Genomic DNA, 19,829 nt, shown 5'->3' with positions numbered 1-19,829 from the left:
ACTTTTTTTTTTTTTTTTTTGGAGACGGAGTTTCGCTCTTGTTACCCAGGCTGGAGTGCAATGGCACGATCTCGGCTCACCACAACCTCCGCCTCCTGGGTTCAAGCAATTCTCCTGCCTCAGCCTCCTGAGTAGCTGGGACTACAGGCACGTGCCACCATGCCCAGCTAATTTTTTTGTAGTTTTAGTAGAGACGGGGTTTCACCATGTTGACCAGGATGGTCTCGATCTCTTGACCTCGTGATCCACCCGCCTTGGCCTCCCAAAGTGCTGGGATTACAGGCTTGAGCCTCCGCGCCCGGCCTTTTTCACTTTCTTAATGTGGTCCTTCACATCACAAAAGCTTTTAATTTTGATGAAGTTGAGTTTTATTTTCTCTTTTGTCAGTTAACGCTTTTGGTGTCATAGCTAAGAAGGCTTTGCATTATTTTCAAATATGCATGGAACATTAACCAAAATTAACCATACACTGGATCACAAACCAAGTTTCAGCAAATTTTAAATGATCAAAACCCATCGTAGTATGTTTTTTGACCACAGTAGACTTAAACTAGACATCAGTAATAAAAAGACAACTGGAAAATCCCCAACTGTTTGGCAATAAAGCAGAAGAGTTCTAAATAACCAATGGGACTGGCCACGGTTGCTCACACCTGTAATCCCAGCACTCCGGGAGGCCAAGGCAGGCAAATCATTTAAGGTCAAGAGTTTGAGACCAGCCTGGCCAACATGGTGAAACCCCATCTCTACTAAAAATACAAAAATTAGCCTGGCATGGTGGTGCACACCTGTAGTCCAAGCTACTCAGGAGGCTAAGGCAGGAGGATTGCTTGAACCCAGGTGGCGGAGGTTGCAGTGAGCCGAGATTGCGCCACTGCACTCCAGCCTGGGTGACAGACTGAGACTCTGTCTCAAAAAAATAAAATAAATTTTAAAAAGTAATTAATGGGTAAAGTAGAAAGTGTAACAGAAATTAGAAAATATTTTTAACTAAATGATAATGAAGACACAACATATCAAGCTTGTGGTGTACAGCTGAAGCTGTGTTTAGAGAGAAATGTATAGCCTTAAATATGTGCATTAGAAAAGAAGACAGGCTGGCCAGGTGCTGTGGCGAATGCTGTAATCCCAGCACTTTGGGAGACCAGGGCGGGTGGATCACAAGGTCAGTGTTGTATTTGACCGAGCGTAGAAAGTTACCACAAGACAAAAGTATGCCAGATTGCAGGGTCATTTATTATGCCGGCGACCACAGAGGACTCACGTCTCTCCAACCTGTGGTGGCAAAAGGAGGGTGCCACGATTTTTTATACCCGAAGAACCACCTTGGGTGTGGGGGTGAGGGGCGGGGATGGGGATGAAAAGGCTTCAGACATTCTGAGGGCTAGTGGATTCTGTAAATTACCTCCTGGGCAGAGATGAGGGTGGGGGTCTCCGGACATTCCAAGGGCCAGGGGACTTTTGTCATTCCGTTTGTTACTTAAGTGGTTTACAGAAGTCAAGGTAAACATTTGTTTACACATTATCTGGTTAAGGTGGAAATCACAGACCTTAGTTACTTATTACAAGTCACAGGAGCCAGGATGGAACTAGCTTGGGCTGCTTAGTCTGGCAATTGCCGGTAAGCAAAGGCTAGCAATTCTGGCAGTTACTGATAAGAAAAGGTAAGCAGCTTTACATAGTGGCTAGTTTGCAAAGCAAACTAGCAGTTTTATTTACAGTAGCCAAGGCAAGCAGTTATTGTGAGGAGAATGGGGCAGCCATTTCAACTTATCTAAAAACAGTTTTGCATTTTATAAAATAGTTTTGCTCCGGTTCTGGCTCTAGGCCAGCACAGTATCACATCAGGAGATTAAGACCATTGTGGCTAACATGGTGCAATCCCGTCTCTACTAAAAATACAAAAATTAGCTGTGCGTTGTGGTTGGGCACCTGTAGTCCCAGCTACTCGGGAGGCTAAGGCAGGAGGATCGCTTGGATCCGAGAGGCGGAGTTGCAGTGAACCGAGATTGTGTCACTGTACTCCAGCCTGGGCAACAGAGTGAGACTTCATCTCAAAAAAAGAAAAGAAGAAAGGCTGAAAGTCAATTATGTAAGTATCAGTCTCGAACACTACAAAATAATTAGCAGATAAAGTGAGAGAATGACCATGTGGCTACCTGGGGAATGTGAGACACAGGAGAAAGACTTGGCTCCGTGGGGGAGGAGCATGCCTTAAACAGGCTGGCTGTAGGTTTGCCTGGGTTTGTAGGTTAGCTTCTCTGCTAACCTTTCACTAGTTGAGGGTCTTTGGGCAAGTCTTTTCCTCTTGTGTTATCTGTTTTTACATCCATAAAATGGGTAGAAAGTCCCCACCTCCCGAGTTTGTTGTAAGTTTTAAATGAGTCTACATGCAAGCAGTAGTGTAACTGAGAACACTGCTCAGCACCAAGTGGGTGCTGTCCTAATTATGATGATTGTCTATGTCTCTGTGAGAGTGTTTCACATCTCACAGGCCCGAAGCCTGTGTTTCCCATGCTCTGTAGGCATGAGGCAGGGCCCCAGGTTCCATGTGATGATGAAGGTCTGACATTCCTGCAGGCTCAGGTCCAAGGCTCCAGCATCCTCTGTATCCCTGAGCACCGCTGCCCGATGGCCCTCCCCAAGCACTCCCTGAGCCCAGTACCATGGGAAGAGGACAGCTTCCTTCAAGTGAAGGTAGAGGAGGAAGAGGAAGCCAGCCTTCTCCAGGGCCAAGAATCCAGCCATGACCATATCGCTCACCCTGAGGCTGCACGCCTGCGCTTCCGGCACTTCCGCTATGAGGAGGCATCCAGTCCACATGAGGCCCTGGCCCAGCTCCGAGAGCTGTGCTGTCAGTGGCTGCGGCCTGAGGTGCGCTCCAAGGAGCAGATACTGGAGCTGCTGGTGCTGGAGCAGTTCCTGGGTGCGCTGCCCCCCGAGATCCAAGCCTGGGTAGGAGCCCAGAGCCCCAAGAACGGAGAAGAAGCTGCTGTGCTGGTGAAGGATCTGACTCAGGTGCTGGACAAGAGAGGTAAAGGGGGGCTATGGGCAGATTCACAGCACACTGGAGGTACATCCTGGACTGGAACACGGGAGCACAGGGCTCTGGTTTGGGGTTCCTCATGTCCTCATTCTCACATTTGTACTTTACATGAACTCTCACACACTGTAGTAGACGGGTGTGTTTTGGTTCCAGGTGACCAAAAACGCAGCTCAAATTAGCTGAAGCAAAGAGTAAGGAGGCATGATATATGGCTATATCCAGAAGATCTGTTGACAGCATCAGAACTCTCTTCTTTCTCTTTTGTTCTGTCTGTCAGATGGGTTTTTCTGTATTAGCTTCAAACTTTGAGACAGAGTCTTGCTCTGTTGCCCAGGCTGGAGTGCAGTGGAACGATCTCAACTTATTGCAATCTCTGCCTCCCGGGTTCAAGCGATTCTTCTGCTTCAGCCTCCTAAGTAGCTGGGATTACAGGCATGCGCCACCACACCCAGTTAATTTTTGTATTTTTAGTAGAGGTGGGTTTCACCATGTTAGCCAGCCTGGTCTTGAACTCCTGACCTTGTGATCCTCCTGTGTTGGCCTCCCAAAGTGCTGGCATTACAGGTGTGAGCCACCGCCCCCAGCCTTGCTGTCTTTCAGATCAGTTCCACATTAGGGTTTCTCATCTGATTCTTGAGCCAAAATTGGGAGCCTTGAAAGGTAGAGAGTTTGGTGGGAGGAGGAAAAATCAGAACCCATGATGCAGTTTTGGATGGTGTGGGAGGACAGCCCTGCACCCTTTTGTCATCAGGACACCAAATAAGAAACTTCCCCTTGGAAATGGGGCCAAATGTTAGGAACAGGCCACTTGCCTTACAAAGTGTGGCCAGGGCCCTCAGCAGGGTTGGGGAGGCTTTGTGTGGCAGGAGTAGTAATGCTGTGGTTGGGATTGTTTCAGGATGGGATCCTGAAGCCGAGCTCACAGAGGCAAGCTGCAAGCAGAGTGACCTGGGAGAGTCGGAGCCATCAAATGTGATCACTGAGACCCTCATGGGAGGTATTCCCCTCAGACCCACCTTTGTCAAGGCTTGTGAACCCGAGGGCAGCTCAGAGAGGTCTGGACTATCAGCAAAGATCTGGACAAAGTCTATCACCCAACACATCAATCTCAAGAAAACTTCAGGGCCTTACAAGGATGCCCCCACAGAACAGCCTGGCTGTGAACCTGGTGCCTTGAGGAACAGTTCTAGTGTGTGGCCAAACGTTACCTCCCAAGAGAAGGCGCCTTCAGAAGAGAAATTTGATCTGGTGGATGCTTATGGGACAGAGCCTCCACATACATACTCAGGGAAGAAGTCCTCCAAGTGTCACGAGTGTAGGAAAATGTTCCAGAGTGCTTCAGCACTCAAAGCACACCAGAAGACCCATTCTCGGAAGACACCATATGCCTGCATCGAGTGTGGGAAAGCCTTCAGCCGGAGCACTCACCTCGCCCAGCACCAGGTTGTCCACACAGGGGCGAAGCCACATGAGTGTAAGGACTGTGGGAAGGCCTTCAGCCGAGTCACCCACCTGACTCAGCACCAAAGGATTCATACTGGAGAGAAACCCTACAAGTGTGGGGAATGTGGTAAAACCTTCAGCCGCAGCACCCACTTGACCCAGCACCAGCGGGTGCACACCGGGGAGCGGCCCTACGAGTGTGACGAGTGCGGGAAGGCCTTCAGCCAGAGCACGCACCTGACCCAGCACCAGCGCATCCACACCGGGGAGAAGCCCTACAAGTGTGACGCGTGTGGGAGAGCCTTCAGCGACTGCTCAGCCCTGATCCGACATCTGAGAATCCATTCTGGAGAGAAGCCGTATCAGTGTAAGGTTTGTCCAAAGGCCTTTGCACAGAGCTCCTCTCTCATTGAGCACCAGAGGATCCACACAGGAGAGAAGCCTTACAAGTGCAGTGACTGTGGAAAAGCCTTTAGCCGCAGCTCAGCCCTTATGGTTCACCTGCGGATCCACATCACGGTACTGCAGTGACTGGAAGTAGCCCCTGGGGCCGTAGCACAGCCTCTTCTTGAGGCTCAACATCTAAGAGAAATGCTGAGTTCCTAAAGAGCAACAAACAGGGTGGGCGATTGATGAGCTGTGGAAATGAGAGGTGCCTGAGGGCAGACTCTGGCGTCTAGGAACGACTCTGCATTTGAGGATCCCCATGAGCACAAAGCGATTCAGGCCAGCTGGAGAAGCTTCCAGCAGGGCCCTGCCCTGCTGCCCTCCATTTCCCACTCAAGGCTGTCCCAGAGAGATGGCAGCTGAGCCAAGGATTGAGACTGGTTCTGAGGGCCAGGGCAAGTGGAGACTCACATCTCTCAGAACTCCATCCCAAGATGCTCTGGCCAGGCCAACTGTAGCTTGTTCTCATGCGACTCTTCTTGCCTGCTTTTCTGCTGCGTAGCCCAGAAGGGACACCTGCCATGCCCACCTCTGTGCCTTGGCACCTACTGTTTCCACTCCAGCCTATTTTGTGCCTGACTCCAAGGCTGACTTGTGAGGCCACCTCTTCTGTGATGCCTTCTCCACACCCTCTGCCTCTCTCATGGTTTCCTGTTTTCATCAGTAGTGCTGCTTCACAGCTGCCCAGCATGTGTGTCTCTCTCCTTGTCCTTCCATATCCCACCAGTCACCAGCCCTGTTGGTTTAACCTAAAGCTCATCTCTAATTCGTCTCCTTTTCCACTACTATTACCTTATGTGAGCCCTCATTGCCTCTTGCCTGGATTATAGCAGGAGTCTCCTTCCTGACCCCTTCCTGCCTTTGTTCTCTGCCCCTCTGTCACTCTCCAGGAGACTGCTATTACCCAGATCTGATTGTGTCGCTCCATGGTGGAAAGCGCTCTAATCCATCACCTTCTACAGGAGAGCTTCCTGAACAGGGTTTAAGTATGCTGAGATAGGCCATTTTGGGCCCTGAGCAACCTTTCCAGTTATCCTCATATTCGTTTATGAATATTGTCACTTTTCTGTGTGCACAGTGATGTAAAATGGCCTCATCTCATACCATGGCTCCACCTTCCATATACCAGCCCCATGGAACTACTGTGGTTCCCAAAGGAACCATACATTTTCCCCACCTATGTGCCTTTGTACTTGTGCCTGGAATCTTCCTCTCCTTTTTTATCTAAGATGTTTCAAATGTCTCCCAAAGAATCCTCCCTGATCTCCTGGAGCAGACTGCAGCTTGCCCTCTCTGCTTCCAGAGCACCTCCTAGTTACCCTTCTTTTTTTTTTTTTTCTTTTTTTTTTTTTGAGACGGAGTTTCGCTCGTTACCCAGGCTGGAGTGCAATGGCGCGATCTCGGCTCACCGCAACCTCCGCCTCCTGGGTTCAGGCAATTCTCCTGCCTCAGCCTCCTGAGTAGCTGGGATTACAGGCACGCACCACCATGCCCAGCTAATTTTTTTTTGTATTTTTAGTAGAGACGGGGTTTCACCGTGTTGACCAGGATGGTCTTGATCTCTTGACCTCGTGATCCACCCGCCTTGGCCTCCCAAAGTGCTGGGATTACAGGCGTGAGCCACCGCGCCCGGCCTCCTAGTTACCTTTCTTACACCTCCTACCACGTTGTTTCACGTATTTGCTCCTTGTAGAGCTTATGGTATGTTTTTTCCAAGGATACTATGAGCTCCTGAGAGCAGGGACCATGTCTTACTCTCAGAATCTACAACACACAAGACTTGACAGGCCTTGACTGATATCTCTTGCATGAACGTGACTGGTGCCTTCCAGGAGGTACTCACCATGCTGTGCCCCACATTGTCCTTACATATGTTTTTATGGATGTCTCCCCAGCAGCTTGAACCCTGCAGAGTAAGAACAATCTGATTTTCCTGGGCGCCAGCACCCAGATAAGCCTGGCATGCGGTGGTCTCAATAAAATGTTACTGTACTCAGTCTTCTCTTTCTAGGGCCCCAGATCCCCCTGGTGTCATGGAGTTAGTATTTGCCAGCACTCTGTCCATGTGCTGTCTGGCCTTCTCTCACAGTTCTGCATCCTTGTCCCATTTTTAGGGTCCATGTCTATAACTGGATGTAGCAGCTTCTATTCATTCCTGTTAGAAGGGTGTCATTCTTCATGCCCCTGTTTCTGTGATGGTGTCATGTGAACCATTTGACCTGCCGTATTGTGTAGTAGTAACTGTCACCATCTCTCCCTGTGTTTGGGGCTCATTCCCTCTATGTCAAGAGTAAATAGAGTCACAAAGACTGGTGGGAGAGGTTCGTAACATGAAGGCAAGACTCAGGGAGACAGAGACCTTGTGGAAGTATCTCTGAGGGAGTCCCAGACACAGGCAGAGACTGCCACATATCGTGTGGCAGAGATTGAGAGACAGAGCGGGGTGACAGGCTTAGGGGAAAACTCAGGAGAGATGCACATTCCCAGTGAAATGACTGCACAGGCTTCAGTGAACAGAATAGGCATGGGCCTGAAGTCAGGCTGCAAAGCCTCACTCCTTCCTGTGGCTACTTTAGGGACCTAAGATTAAGTGACTTTCCTGAACCTCCATGACCTCATCTGTAAACCTGGGACGAGACCCACCTTGTGTAGTGCCAGACCTAGAGCCTGGCCCTGGACACTGGCTGTGACTTGCAGCAATCATCAGCACCTCTCTGCCTGCCACTTGCTCAGTCTCTGTCACAAGAACTGAAGCTCCATCCCCTTGATGCTCTGAGCATCTTCACTTGGTTGTGAGACGTGTCTGTCCATATCTGTTTAAAAGGGGAGGAGAACAGGGAGAAAAAAGGGAATCAACTGAGAGTCTATGTTTGCTGGTCAGTCTACCAAATAATTTATATACATCTCACTTAATCCTCACACAACCATCCCCATTTTATAGAGGAGGAAGTGACATGGCAAATATAACTGACTGGCCAAAGTCACACTGCCAGGAACTGCAAGCACCGGGATGTGACAGCACATCCAAGTATGTCAGTAATTTCAATAAACATTACTCAGCAAACCAAGTGTAAAGACCAGTTCCAACAGACTGAATTCATTTTTGGTCCAGCCATATGTTCTTTAGAAATGATATGGCACAGAGGCTTATGCCTGTAATCCCAGCACCTTTGGTAGATCACAAAGTCAGGAATTGGAGACCAGCCTGATCAACATGGTGAAAACCTGTCTCTACTAAAAATACAAAAATTAACCGGGCCTGTAATTCCAGCTACTTGGTAGGCTGAGGCAGGAGAATTGCTTGAACCTGGGAGGCAGAGGCTGCACTGAGCCGAGATTGCGCCATTGCACTCCAGCCTGGGCAACAAGTGAAACTCTTATTTATAACAAATTTTTTACAAGTTCAAAAACAATGAACTCCAAAAAAGCATAATCCATGCCCAGACACATCATGTTCTGCTAAAAACTAAAATTCTAAAATTTTGAGCGAACAGTCTGAGAAAAATTATGCATTACATTAGGGGGATAATACAAAAGATCACAGCAGCTTCTCAGAAATTGTCGAGGCTAGAAGGCAAAGAAACAACATTTTATACAAAAAATTAGCCAGGCGTGGTGGCACATGCCTGCAATCCCAGCTACTTGGGAGGCTAAGGTAGGAGAATTGCTTGAACCCAGGAGGTGGAGGTTGCAGGGAGCTGAGATTGCGCCATTGCACTCCAGCCCGGGCAACAAGAGCAAAACTCCATCTTGAAAAAGAACATTTTGAAGTGAAAAACACTCAACCCATAATTCTATATCCATTGCAAACACTTCAAGAACAAAGGCAAAATACAAACATTCTCAAGTGAAGCAAACCTAAGATATATATACCTCTTGCCAGCAAGCCTGCTTGAAAAGAAATGCTAAAAGAAACTCTTGGTAGAAGGGAAATGATACTAGAGAGAAAGCTGGAACTTTGGGAATTAATGATAGTAATAGAGATTGCACACATATTTTATCTTTAAAATATGGCTGGAGGCCAGGTGCGGTGGCCCACACCTATAGTCCTAGCACTTTGGGAGACGTGAGGTGGATGAATCACTTGAGTTCAGGAGTTGGAGACTAACCTGGCGAAATCCTGTCTCTACTAAAAATACAAAAAATGGCCAGGTATGGTGGCTTATGCCTGTAATCCCAGCACTTTGGGAGGCCGAGGTGGGTGGATCACCTGAGGTGACGAGTTTAAGACCAATTTAACCAACGTAATGAAACCCCGTCTCTACTAATAGTACAAAATTAGCCCCACGTGGTGGCACACGCCTGTAATCCTGGCTATTCAGGAGGGTGAAGCAGGAGAATTGCTTGAACCTGGGAGACAGAGGTTGCAGTGAGCCGAGATCACACCACTGCACTCCGACCAGGGCAACAAGAGTGAAGCTCCATATCAAAAAAAGGAAAGAAGTATATATCTTTGTATAGTTCTTTTTTTAGTGAAGTCTCTAGTGATTACAATATGCATACTTAATTTTTTTTTTCTTTTTTGTCACCCAGGCTGGAGTGCAATAGTGTGATCTCGGCTCACTGCAATGTCTGTCTCCCAGGTTCAAGCAATTCTCCTGCCTCAGCCTCTTGAGTAGCCAGGATTACAGGCGTGTACCACCACTTGCAGCTAATTTTGTATTTTTAGTAGAGACAGGGTTTCATCATGTTGGTCAGGCTGGTCTCAAACTCCGGACCTCAAGTGATCCACCCACCTCAGTCTCTGAAAGTGCTGGGATTACAGGCATTAGCCACCGCATTCAACCAAGAGATACAATTTCCTTTTTTAAAACCTAATAAATTAAAATGGGACTCTAAAAATATTTCAACTCAGAAGAAGCCAGGAAAGTGAAGCAGAGGGACGCCAAGAGAATAAACAGAAAACAAGGAAAACGTAGACTAGGCCAGGCACAGTGGCTCATGCCTATAATCCCCTCCTTTGGGAGGCTGAGACAGGAGGATTATTTGAGCTAGCAGTTCAAGACCAGCCTAGGCAACAAGTGAGACCCCCCCCCTTTTTTTTTTTTGAGATGGAGTTTTGCTCTTGTTGCCCACGCTGGAGTGCAGTGGTGAGATCTCAGTTCATCGCAACCTCTCCCTCCCAGGTTCAAGCGATTGTCCTGCCTCAGCGTTACAAGTAGCTGGGATTACAGGTACACACCACCACGCCTGCCTAATTTTTTTGTATTTTTAGTAGAGACGGGGTTTCACCATGTTAGTCAGGCTGGTCTCGAACTCCTGACCTTGTGATCCGCCTGCCTCGGCCTCCCAAAGTGCTAGGATTACAGGCATGAGCCACTGTGCCCGGCCCAAGACCTCATTTCTTAGAAAGAAAGAAAACTAAACAAAAAGGTAGACACAAATCCAAACATATCAACAATTATGTGTAAATGATCTAAACAAAATAATTAAAAGATTTTACCAGAATGAATTAAAAAAAAAAAAACCCAGCCAGGCACCGTGGCTCAAGCCTATAATCCCAGCACTTTGGGAGGCTGAGGTCAGAGGATCACAAGGTCAGGAGTTCAAGACAAGCCTGACAAACATGGTGAAACCCTGCCTCTACTAAAAATACAAAATTAAGCTGGGCATGGTGGCACATGCCTGTAATCTCACCTATTCAGGAGGCTGAGGCAGGAGAATCACTTGAACCTGGGAGGCAGAGGTTGCAGTGAGCCGAGATCTCACCACTCCACTCCAGCCTGGGTGACAGAGTGAGACTCTGTCTCAAAATAAATAAATAAGAAACCTTTCCGGGCGCAGTGGCTCACACCTGTAATCCCAGCACTTTGGGAGGCCAAGGCAGGCAGATCATGAGGTTAGGAGATTGAGACCATCCTGGCCATGGTGAAACCCTGTCTCTTAAAATACAAAAATTTAGCCGGGTGTGGTGGTGCGCTCCTGTAGTCCCAGCTACTCAGGAGGCTGAGGCAGGGGAATCGCTTGAACCCAGGAGGTGGAGGTTGCAGTGAGCTGAGACTGGGCCACTGCACTCCAGCCTGGGCAACAGAGCAAGATTCTTTTTTTTTTTTTTTTTTTTTTTAAAAAAAAAAAAAGGTTAAGGTGGGAAGATTGCTTGAGCCCAGGAATTCAAGGCTGCAGTGAACTGCTATTGCACCACTGCTCCCCAGCCTGGGTGACAGAAAAAGGCCCCACCTGTATAAATAGGCTTGGCTCACTCCTGTCATCCCGGCACTTTGGAAAGCCAAGGCGAGCACATCACCTGAGGTCAGGAGTTTGAGACCAGCCTTGCCAACATGATGAAACCCTGTCTCTACGGAAACTACAAAAAATATTAGCCGTGTGTGGTGGCAGGCACCTATACTCCCAGCTACTTGGGAGGCTGAGGCAGGAGAATCGCTTGAACCTGAGAGGGAGAGGTTGCAGTGAGCTGAGACCGTGCCATTCATTGCACTCCAGTCTGGGCAACAAAAGTGAAACTCTGTCTCAAAAAAAATAAAAACCAACCAAACAAAACTGAACAGTAAGAAAACAACCCAATTTTTTAAAGTGCACAAAATATTTGAACAGACATTTCATCAAAGACACTTAGAGATGGCAACTAAGCACATGGGAAAAAAATGCTTAACAGCATCAGCCATTAAGGAAATGCAAGGAAAACCACTATTAGATATCACTATACACCTATTAGAATGGCTAAAGTAAACTTTTTGAAAAACTAAGCTGGGGCCGGGCACGGTGGCTCACACCTGTAATCCCAACACTTTGGGAGGCTGAGGCAGGTGGATCACATGAGGTCAGGAGTTGGAGACCAGCCTGGTCAACATGGTGAAACCACATCTCTACTAAAAATATTAAAATTAGCTGGATATGGGGGCACCTTGTAATTCAAGCTACTTGAGATGCTGAGGCAGGAGAATCGCTTGAACTGGGGAGGTGGAGGTTGCAGTGAGCCAAGATTGCACCAGGGCACTCTAGCCTGGGTGACAAGTGCAAACCTCTGTCTCAAAAACAAATAAGGTTTTAAAAATTGATAAGCCTCTAGCAAGACAGACACAGAGAGGACATATCAGGCATGAAAGAAGCGACATCATTACAGCCTGTGCAGACATTAAAGTACAGAGGAAGATTAGGAAGTAGGTAACACTATGGCCGTAAACCAGACCACTAGGCAAATTTGTTGAAAAACATAATTTATCAACTATTAGTTAATAATAATGATACGAATCTTCTGTGTGCCAGGACCTTGAGGCCCAGCTCCAGGGAGAAACTTGACAGTGGTCGGGATGGCGTCAGATGTCAGATGGCGCAAAGGGGACTCAGAGCCCAGGGATAATAGGGAAGAACAGAGAGGAATCCAGCCATTTCCACAGCTTCCAGCTCTGCTGTGGGAGGCTGGGAACTGCCCAGCACCACCACCCTGTGACTGGGAGGAAGAGACCACAAATTGCAGCTTCCCTGAACCTCCTATTGGTCATGGGGTTGATGTCGTCAAGGTAGAGGTGGGTGTGTCTGGAGCCTCAAGCAACCTGCCGATACCTGCTGGGACCAGGCAGAGGTGCCCAGGGAGTAAGAGGCAGTGTGGTGGAAGAGCACGGATGAAAGAGGCCTTGAGAAGTGCTGGTTAGCCGGGTGCTGTGGCTCACACCTGTAATCCTAACACTTTGGGAGGCTGAGGCGGGAGGATCACTTGAACCCAGGAGTGTAAGACCAGCCTGTACAACATAGTGAGACCTATCTCTACAAAAAATAAATAACAGAAAAATGTGGGCTGGCCAGGCATGGTGGCTCATGCCTGTAGTCCCAGCTACTTGGAAGTCAGGTGGGAGGATCACTTTAGGCCAGGAGTTCAAGACAAGCTTGGGCAACACAGTGAGACCCTGTATCTACAAAAAAATAATAATTAGCCAAGCGTGGTGATGCATGCCCCTGGGCCCAGCTACTTGGGAGGCTGAGGCAGGAGGATCACTTGAGCCCGGGAGGTGGAGATTACAGTGAGCCCGACTGCACCACTGCACTCCAGCCTGGGTGACAGAGCGAGACCCTGTCTCAAAAAAGAAAAAAGAAAAGAAAGATGTTGGCTTAAGAGCCAATTCTCCTCTCTTCTACCTCAGGAGCCGCCCCAGAACGCATCACTTTCAGGACGACACAGGATCCCAGCCCACTCAACCCTGGGAGTCCAAAGACATTTTAAACAATGTCTCTCTTCACATTTATTAATTCCTGGGAGGAATGAGGGAGCGCCCTCCAGCCCCCCAGGGAGCCCAGCCTTCTGCTGCAACAGGAAGGGTGGGAGCCCGTCCAGAATCCCTGGCAGTTCCGAGGACACCAGCGGTACTCTCAGCCCGTGGCTGCATCAACTTTCTAGACAAACGGGACAAAAGAGAAGCGGTGGAGGAGGGGAAATCCAAGCAGGCCTCCCTGACACCCCCCAGGAAGGAAGCAGAGACCTCCATCTGCACCTCCCTCCAGGGCTCCAGCTGCAGGGCGTTTGTTGGGCGCTTCCCCGCCCGCAACCCCCACGAGTCCCCGGGGAGACCAAGCGCCAACCACGGCGCCAAAGGGAGGGGCAGGGAAAGGCCCTCCCGGAGGAGGGCACAGCCCAGGCGAACGCCGCGGATGGAACCGGCCCACGGGACCTCGGGAAGCGTCACCTGTCACCAGGAGCTCCACGGGGTCGCTGAGCTCCGATTCGAAGGTGTTGGGCCACGAGGAGCGGTAGCGGCACCTGTAGCTGCCCGCGTGCTGGGGCCCCAGGAAGATCAGCGCGAGGTTTGCCGAGGCCTCGCGGGTGTGGACCGTCTTCACCGCCATCGGCTCGCCCTCGCGCAGCAGCTCGAAGGTGACGTCGGGGATGGTTCCCTCGCAGCGCAGGACGGCGTCTCGGCCCGCGAGCACCGCCCCACTCCACGTGGCCCGGAGCTGAGGCCTGGGCGGGGGCCCTGCGCAGAGCGGGCGGGCGGTCGGGCCAGGCCACACCCCGGGCCACACCCCAGGCCGCGCCCGCGCCCGCGCCCAGCCCTGGCCTCAGCTTCCCCTTCGGGCCCCGCGGAGCTGCGCCCGCTGCCTTCACACCCTGGCCATCCGCGCGCACGTCTGTGTCTGGCGTCCCGGTCCACCCTCCCCCAGGACCGTCGAAGACCCAGATTCGGGGCTACTCGGGACTTCCAGGATTCCCAGCCTCCGTCATTCAGGACGGGTGAAGGGAAGAAGAAATGATGAAGACATCGGTGCTCCTTCATTGAGGAACCAAAAGTGGACATAAAATTCGTGTCAACATTTGAGGGTTGTTTCCCTCCATAAATTTAACTTTAAAACTGTATTTAAGGGGCCGGGCGCGGTGGCTCACGCCTGTAATCCCAGGACTTTGGGAGGCCGAGGTGGGTGGATCACGAGGTAAGAAGTTCAAGACCAGCCTAGCCAACATGGCGAAACCCCGTCTCTAATAAAAATTCAAAAATTAGCCGGGCTTGGTGGCAGGTGCCTGTAATCCCAGCTACTCGGGAGGCTGAGACAGAAAATTGCTTGAACCCAGGAGGTGGAGGTTACAATGAGCCGAGATCGAGCCACTGCACTCCAGCCTGGGTGACAGAGCGAGACTGTCTCAAAAAAAAAAAAAAAAAAAAAAAAGTTGTATTTAAGGAATCAAATCTTACAAAATCCTGAAAGATGTTGGTAACGCTGTTGATTTCAGCGAAATTAATTAAGTACTTATATTGATTTAAAAGTGTATTTTATTCAATATTTTGAGTATTTTGCCATGGAAGATACTAGCCCAGCCTAGCAAAGAAGTGCAGTATGTATAGCATACTTTGACATTTTAAAAGTTAGTTTCCATAACCATTGGAAGTGCTGGGCAAACTACATGAAGTTGTTTGCAATTAATTGACAGCTAATTGGCCGGGCGCAGTGGCTCACACCTGTAATCCCAGCACTTTGGGAGGCCGAGGAGGGCGGATCATAAGGTCAGGAGTTCGAGACCAGCCTGGCCAACATGGTGAAACCCCATCTTTCCTAAAAATACAGAAACTAGCCGGGCGTGGTGGCGCGCGCCTGTAGTCCCAGCTACTCGGGAGACTGAGGCAGAAGAATCACTTGAACCCAGGAGGCAAAAATTGCAGTGAGCCGAGATCTCGCCCCGGCACTCCAGCCTGGGCAACAGAGTGAGACTCTATCTAAACAGAAAAGACAAGAAAAGAAAAGAGAAAAGGAAGGAAACGGTACAGCCAGCAAAGGGCAAGACCCCAAGGTCTGCAGGCCAGACCTGCACCCGCAGGCTCTGCTGGCCTGAGTCCTGGAGACGTCGATGAGGAAATCAGACGGAAAAACAGAGCTGGGGACGACAGGGCTGGGGAGAATGACACATCAGCCCTGGGCCCGCGGGACCGGGGCGGGGCCAGGGGACCAGCATGACGACAGACATGGCCAGCACAGGAAAACGAAGCAGGCAAAAGCTGCAGGGATCTGCCCAAGAAAACCTGGGTCCAGCCTCCATGCTGCTGACCACGATGCCACACGTGACCTACGGGCATGCGTCGTAGGAAATAAGCCGAAATTCGAGGCGTCCCCAGGACCCTCCACCACCGACCGCCTGCTCCCCGCCAGAGGAGGCGATGGGTGCTGAATCGAAGCCCAGAGCGCCGCCGTCGGACGCCCAAGGACAGGCGGGCAAAGGCAGGAGGCTCCGAGGGCACTGAACCCGCGCACCCGCCCTCCCTGGGACCCCGCCAGCTCACCGTCCACACGCAGCTCCAAGCGCGTGCTGGGCGCGGAACCGCTGAAAGGTGGCTCCAGGTCCACGTACACGCAGCTGTAGTTGGCGGAGTCGGCCACCGAAATGTTGCGCAGTTCGAAGTGGGCCTCGGTCCCAGCGGGGCTCTGGAAACGGTGCACGCAGCGCCCGCCCCTGTCCTCGCGCACTAGGGCAAAGCGCGCGCCCTCCAGGGGTGCCAGGCACCGCAGCCGCACGCGCGTGCCGGGCTCCGGGTTCGGACTCGAGGGCTCCGCGGTGAACACCGGCGCCGGCAGCTTCTCTGCGGAGAGGACGCAAGCTGACCCGGGCGCCAAGCGGGTGGCTCGGCCCTAACGCGTGGTCCAGCCTCGCTCTCTTTGCCTTGGTTGAGTCTTCTGCCCGCAATGATCTGGCCAGCTTTCTCCCTCGCCTCCTCTGGGCCCGCCCGCCATTCCATCCCCAGCCCTTCTTGGATATCTCACACGCACCTTTCAATGTTTCTTAGTCATTTGTTTGTCTACAGAAACAGACAGGGACATGTTTTGTCCATGGCTTGATGCCTGGTGCGCGATGTCGCTCAATAGTGGATTTGCTCCACGAGCGTATTCTGGGCACTGCCGCAATGCCCACGCCACCCAGGCGCACCTGTGATTCGCTGGGAATAGGGTTCGCTGCCCGATGCTCAGAGTTTGCTAAATATCAAGCCCAGGGCAAGCGAGTGGAGGAGCTGCCTCAGCAGAGGCCCTCAGTGCCCACCCAGACATAGACCTGGCAGGCTGGAGCGGACCCCAGCCAGGTTGTGCACCCTGTGGCCTGGGCCAGACTTGTTCACCCAGTTAGTCTTCGTGGGGCCTTAAGTTTGCCATGCTTGTCATCCCATTTGCAGTTCAGGACCCTGAGTCGGGGGATGGGCAGGTAAAGCTGAGACAGGACCCTGGCCCAGAGCACGGCACTTCCCCAACTCTACACCTGGTCCTGCTCCTGCTTCCCAGGGACCCCGCCAGGCCCCTGTCACTGCCAGCCCAGGCTCACCATTGCTCAGAATCAGCTCCACCGGCTCGCTGTCCCCAGACCAGCCATTTTGGTTGTCATGCAGCTGGTAGCGGCAGGTGTAGTGACCTCCATCCCCCAGGGCCACCTTGTTCAGGTGAAAGAAGATGCGGTCTGGGCTGGTGCTGCTCCTGGGTACCAGCAGCTCTTTCTCCCCGCGCCGCAGCTGGAACTGCACTCCACTCAGGGGAGCCACGCAGGTGAAGGTCACCTTGCTGCCAGGGCGCAGGACCTGGGTGGACTCTCTATCCAGCCTCAGCGCAGGTGGTGGTGGTGCAGCTGCAATGTAGGCAGCATTACTAGGCTACCCCACCCCTGGAGCTACCCTCTGCCCAGGCCCAGACCTCTGCCCTCTGCCCTCCAGGTGGCAGCCCCAGGAACACCCTTCCATTCTTTTTTGTGTTTGTTTGCTTTGTTTTTTTGTTGTTTTTGTTTTTTTGAAATGGAGTCTCACTCTCTAACGCAGGCTAGAGTGCAGTGGTGTGATCTTGGCTCACTGCAACCTCTGCCTCCAGAATTCAAGCAATTCTCCTGTCTCAGTCTCCTGAGTAGCTGGGATTACAGGTGCGCGCCACCACACCCAGCTATTTTTTGTATTTTAAGTAGAGACAGGGTTTCACTACATTGGCCAAGATGGTCTCGATCTCTTGACCTTGTGATCTGCCCACCTCGGCCTCCCAAAGAGGTGGGATTACTGGTGTGAGCCACTGCACCTGGCCCACTCTTCCATTCTTTGGGCATCCTCTGCCCAAATTCCTTTGCAACCATCAGACACAAGCAACTGTGTGGCCAGCTTCACAGCTGGTCCTGAGTAGGGGCATTCAGCACGGAGGTCAGGGTGAATGTGGCTGTGTCCCCTGTACCCTCCTCCCCCAGCAGCCCTCGGAGATGCTTCCCCACTCACCAAGCTCCTTAATGATCACGGTATCGCTGGGCTCCGAGGGGGCGCCTGCCACATGAGTCTGGTAGCTGCAGCTGTAGTTGCCAGCCCGGTGGACAGGAAAGGTGGCCTCCGCATCCTTCTGGGCCTCAGGCGTCTCCAGAAACTCATGGTCGCCTTCCCGCCTCAGCAGAAAAGTCACACCCCGCAGCCCGCCTCGGCACACCGCTGTTGTGTTCAGGCCAGGTGTGATCCAGGACACTGGCTTCACTGAGAGCCAGGGCAGAGGCAAGGACTCTGTGGGTGGAGTGGAATTGAGGAGTGGTTCTGCATGGCTTGGGAGACATGGGAAGCCAGCAGAACCTGGGCCCTCATGTCATGTCACACTCATGACAATGTGAGGGAGACAGGGATGGAGGGCATTGACGGGAAAAGGGAGGCAGGCACCGGTGGAAACAAGGCATACAGCAAGAGAAAGGAATGTGTGGGGGCTGCACAGCATGGGAGCCTGCTGGGGACTCAATCCTTTATTCCTCGAAACACTGGGGTTAGCACAGACATCATCCCCATTTGACAGATGGAAGACTGAGGCTCAAAGACATCAGATGACTTGGAGGAAGGCGGGTCCCCCCAATAAGCCACCTGCCCACTGCCTCCTGGCCCCGATTCATGCCCCAGCTCACTTGGCCCTGTCAGCTCCAGGAGCTCGCTCAGCTGGGTCCAACTTTCAGACAAGCCTGAGCGGCAGCGGTACCGACCCCGGGTGTCACCCGTCAGCAGGAACTGGTGCTTGATGGCAGGTGCATCAAGGTGCACGGTCTCCTGGACCACCCCGTTCTTGAACAGCTGAAAGTCTACAGTCCCCAGGCGGGCCTGGCATGTCAGCGTTACCTCAGCCGAGGGTTCCAGCAGCGATTCGGACTCTGCCCACAGGAGTGGCTGGGTCTCAAAAACTGCAAGGGGTGGCTGGGATCAGCTCAGTGCCACGGGGACAGGGCTCACCCATAGCCTGGGCCCACCATCCCCAGACCCCAGCCCTGCACTCACATGTGGCTGCTTCTGTCACTGGACCCAGGGAGATACCTGCGGAGACAGCCCCTGTGAGTCTCCCGTTCCTGCCCCTTCCAACCCCAGGAACCCAGGCCCCGGGAGTCCTCACCCCAGAGCGAGAGGAAGACCACCAACATGGACATGATGGTCACACTCACTCCAGTGCAGTGAGTGTCTGGGGTGAGAGTCTGCAGCAACAAGGCCCCGAGGGAGGGCGGTGGGGGCGGCTCAGGCACTGACCTTGTGTCTGGGGTGAGAGTCTGCGGCAACAAGGCCCTGAGGGAGGGCAGCGGGGGCGGCTCAGACACTGACCTCTTCCCGTGTTTGTCCTTCCTGGAAGGCATGCGCAGGGCCAGCATGGGGTGGGGGCAAAGGGTGAATTTCTGAGGCCTCAGGATCCTAAGCAACAATTATGATCAATAATCATGGATAATTAATAAACTAAATCAATAACGAGAAAATGATGCTAAAATAACCTCATCGTCATTTCAGTGCTGGACCCTTTTCTAGAAGGGGACGCTGAGTTCTCACTCTGCCTGGAGCTGCTGAGTTCAGTGCACACTGCCAGGGCTGAAGTCCAGCGTGACCCCTCCGTCACACCACACCACACGTGTGACACCAAAGGTGGGGTTCACCTGTGTTCAGACATTCTGCGGCTGCTGTCGCATGGGCTGTCTGGAGGTGCACCCTCACTCTTCCTGGGTACTGTGGTTTCTTCTCCATCGCTGGTTTATTCTGCATGGTGTGAACCATCACGGCTCTGGAGTCAGATTTCCAACCAGGACAATCAGCCGAGATCTGCACTCCCCATGCCTGCCCGTGACATGTGCCCCGTTACCTGAGCTGCTGGTGCTCACTCCTGCTGCCAGGAGGCCAGGCCTCCCCCTTTCCCTGCCTCCCCATCTCCCCGAGGCCTCTCTCTCTCTCACCACAGGCTGTTCCGATGGACAGGACAGGGGTGAGACCGTGGTGCTCTCACACTCAACCTCTGTGGAAGTCCTGTCATTCTCACCCCTGGAGTCTGCTTCCCACCCTGGGTGTCCCAGCCTAGCTCTGCTACTAGGGTGAGGGCTCAGGGAAACCACCCAGCCCTCACCTGCCCCCTGAACTGCATCTTCCCCACTGATTTATTCCATAAGCATGTAAGCATCTACTGTGTGCCAGGCGCAAAGAAGACAATGGGATAACTGGGCAAGGAG

At 51.9% G+C, this 19,829-nt stretch overlaps 2 protein-coding genes and 1 long non-coding RNA gene across 9 annotated transcripts in view; 1 reads left to right on the top strand and 2 right to left on the bottom strand.

The window, feature by feature from the left end:
• ZSCAN22 (zinc finger and SCAN domain containing 22) overlaps positions 1-6,251 on the top strand; it is a 32,343-nt gene extending 26,092 nt beyond the window's left edge. For 4 of the 5 annotated variants that reach the window (XM_032263370.1, XM_032263371.1, XM_032263372.1 and 1 more), the window contains 2 exons: positions 2,581-3,034; positions 3,945-6,251. In XM_032263370.1, the coding sequence (XP_032119261.1) occupies positions 2,632-3,034; positions 3,945-5,020 (1,479 nt within the window). In that variant the 5' untranslated portion in view covers positions 2,581-2,631 and the 3' untranslated portion in view covers positions 5,021-6,251. Of the gene's footprint in view, positions 1-2,050; positions 3,035-3,944 lie in introns of those variants that run through there. The other variant, XM_032263369.1, reaches the window with a different exon arrangement.
• Positions 6,252-6,615: 364 nt separating this feature from the next.
• On the bottom strand, positions 6,616-8,186 carry LOC116540050. Its single transcript, XR_004264278.1, has 2 exons — positions 7,580-8,186; positions 6,616-6,842 (listed from the first exon to the last, which is right to left on the bottom strand). It is a non-coding gene; the product is annotated as an uncharacterized LOC116540050 (long non-coding RNA).
• Positions 8,187-13,106: 4,920 nt separating this feature from the next.
• A1BG (alpha-1-B glycoprotein) lies at positions 13,107-18,847 on the bottom strand. Of its 3 annotated transcripts, none has more exons than XM_032263338.1 (8): positions 18,740-18,847; positions 18,628-18,663; positions 18,264-18,533; positions 17,605-17,877; positions 16,683-16,979; positions 15,655-15,951; positions 13,571-13,860; positions 13,107-13,264 (listed from the first exon to the last, which is right to left on the bottom strand). In XM_032263338.1, the coding sequence occupies exons 1-8, from the start codon at positions 18,771-18,773 to the stop codon at positions 13,259-13,261; spliced, it is 1,503 nt and encodes a 500-aa protein (XP_032119229.1). In that variant the 5' UTR covers positions 18,774-18,847; the 3' UTR covers positions 13,107-13,258. The 3 variants fall into 3 exon arrangements, with proteins under 3 accessions (XP_032119229.1, XP_032119228.1, XP_032119230.1); XM_032263337.1 differs by having other exon boundaries at positions 13,107-13,282; positions 13,573-13,860; positions 18,740-18,845; XM_032263339.1 differs by lacking the exon at positions 17,605-17,877 and having other exon boundaries at positions 13,107-13,282; positions 13,573-13,860.
• Between the last annotated feature and the right edge of the window lie 982 nt (positions 18,848-19,829).

This window comes from Sapajus apella, unplaced genomic scaffold, assembly GCF_009761245.1.
Source record: "Sapajus apella isolate SASKATOON/1434 unplaced genomic scaffold, GSC_monkey_1.0 scaffold135, whole genome shotgun sequence".
Classification (NCBI taxonomy): Eukaryota; Metazoa; Chordata; class Mammalia; order Primates; family Cebidae; genus Sapajus; species Sapajus apella.
Note: the sequence above shows the minus strand (reverse complement) of the source record. Positions and strands in the feature narration are given on the sequence as shown.

Coding starts and splice junctions, on each gene's coding strand:
- A1BG (XM_032263338.1), bottom strand. CDS start 18,773: ATGTCCATGTTGGTGGTCTTCCTCTCGCTCTGGG. Junction 17,878..18,263: donor CCTGGAGCTGACAGGGCCAA/GTGAGCTGGGGC, acceptor CTCCACCCACAG/AGTCCTTGCCTCTGCCCTGG. Junction 13,861..15,654: donor CTTGGAGCTGCGTGTGGACG/GTGAGCTGGCGG, acceptor CGCTCTGCGCAG/GGCCCCCGCCCAGGCCTCAG.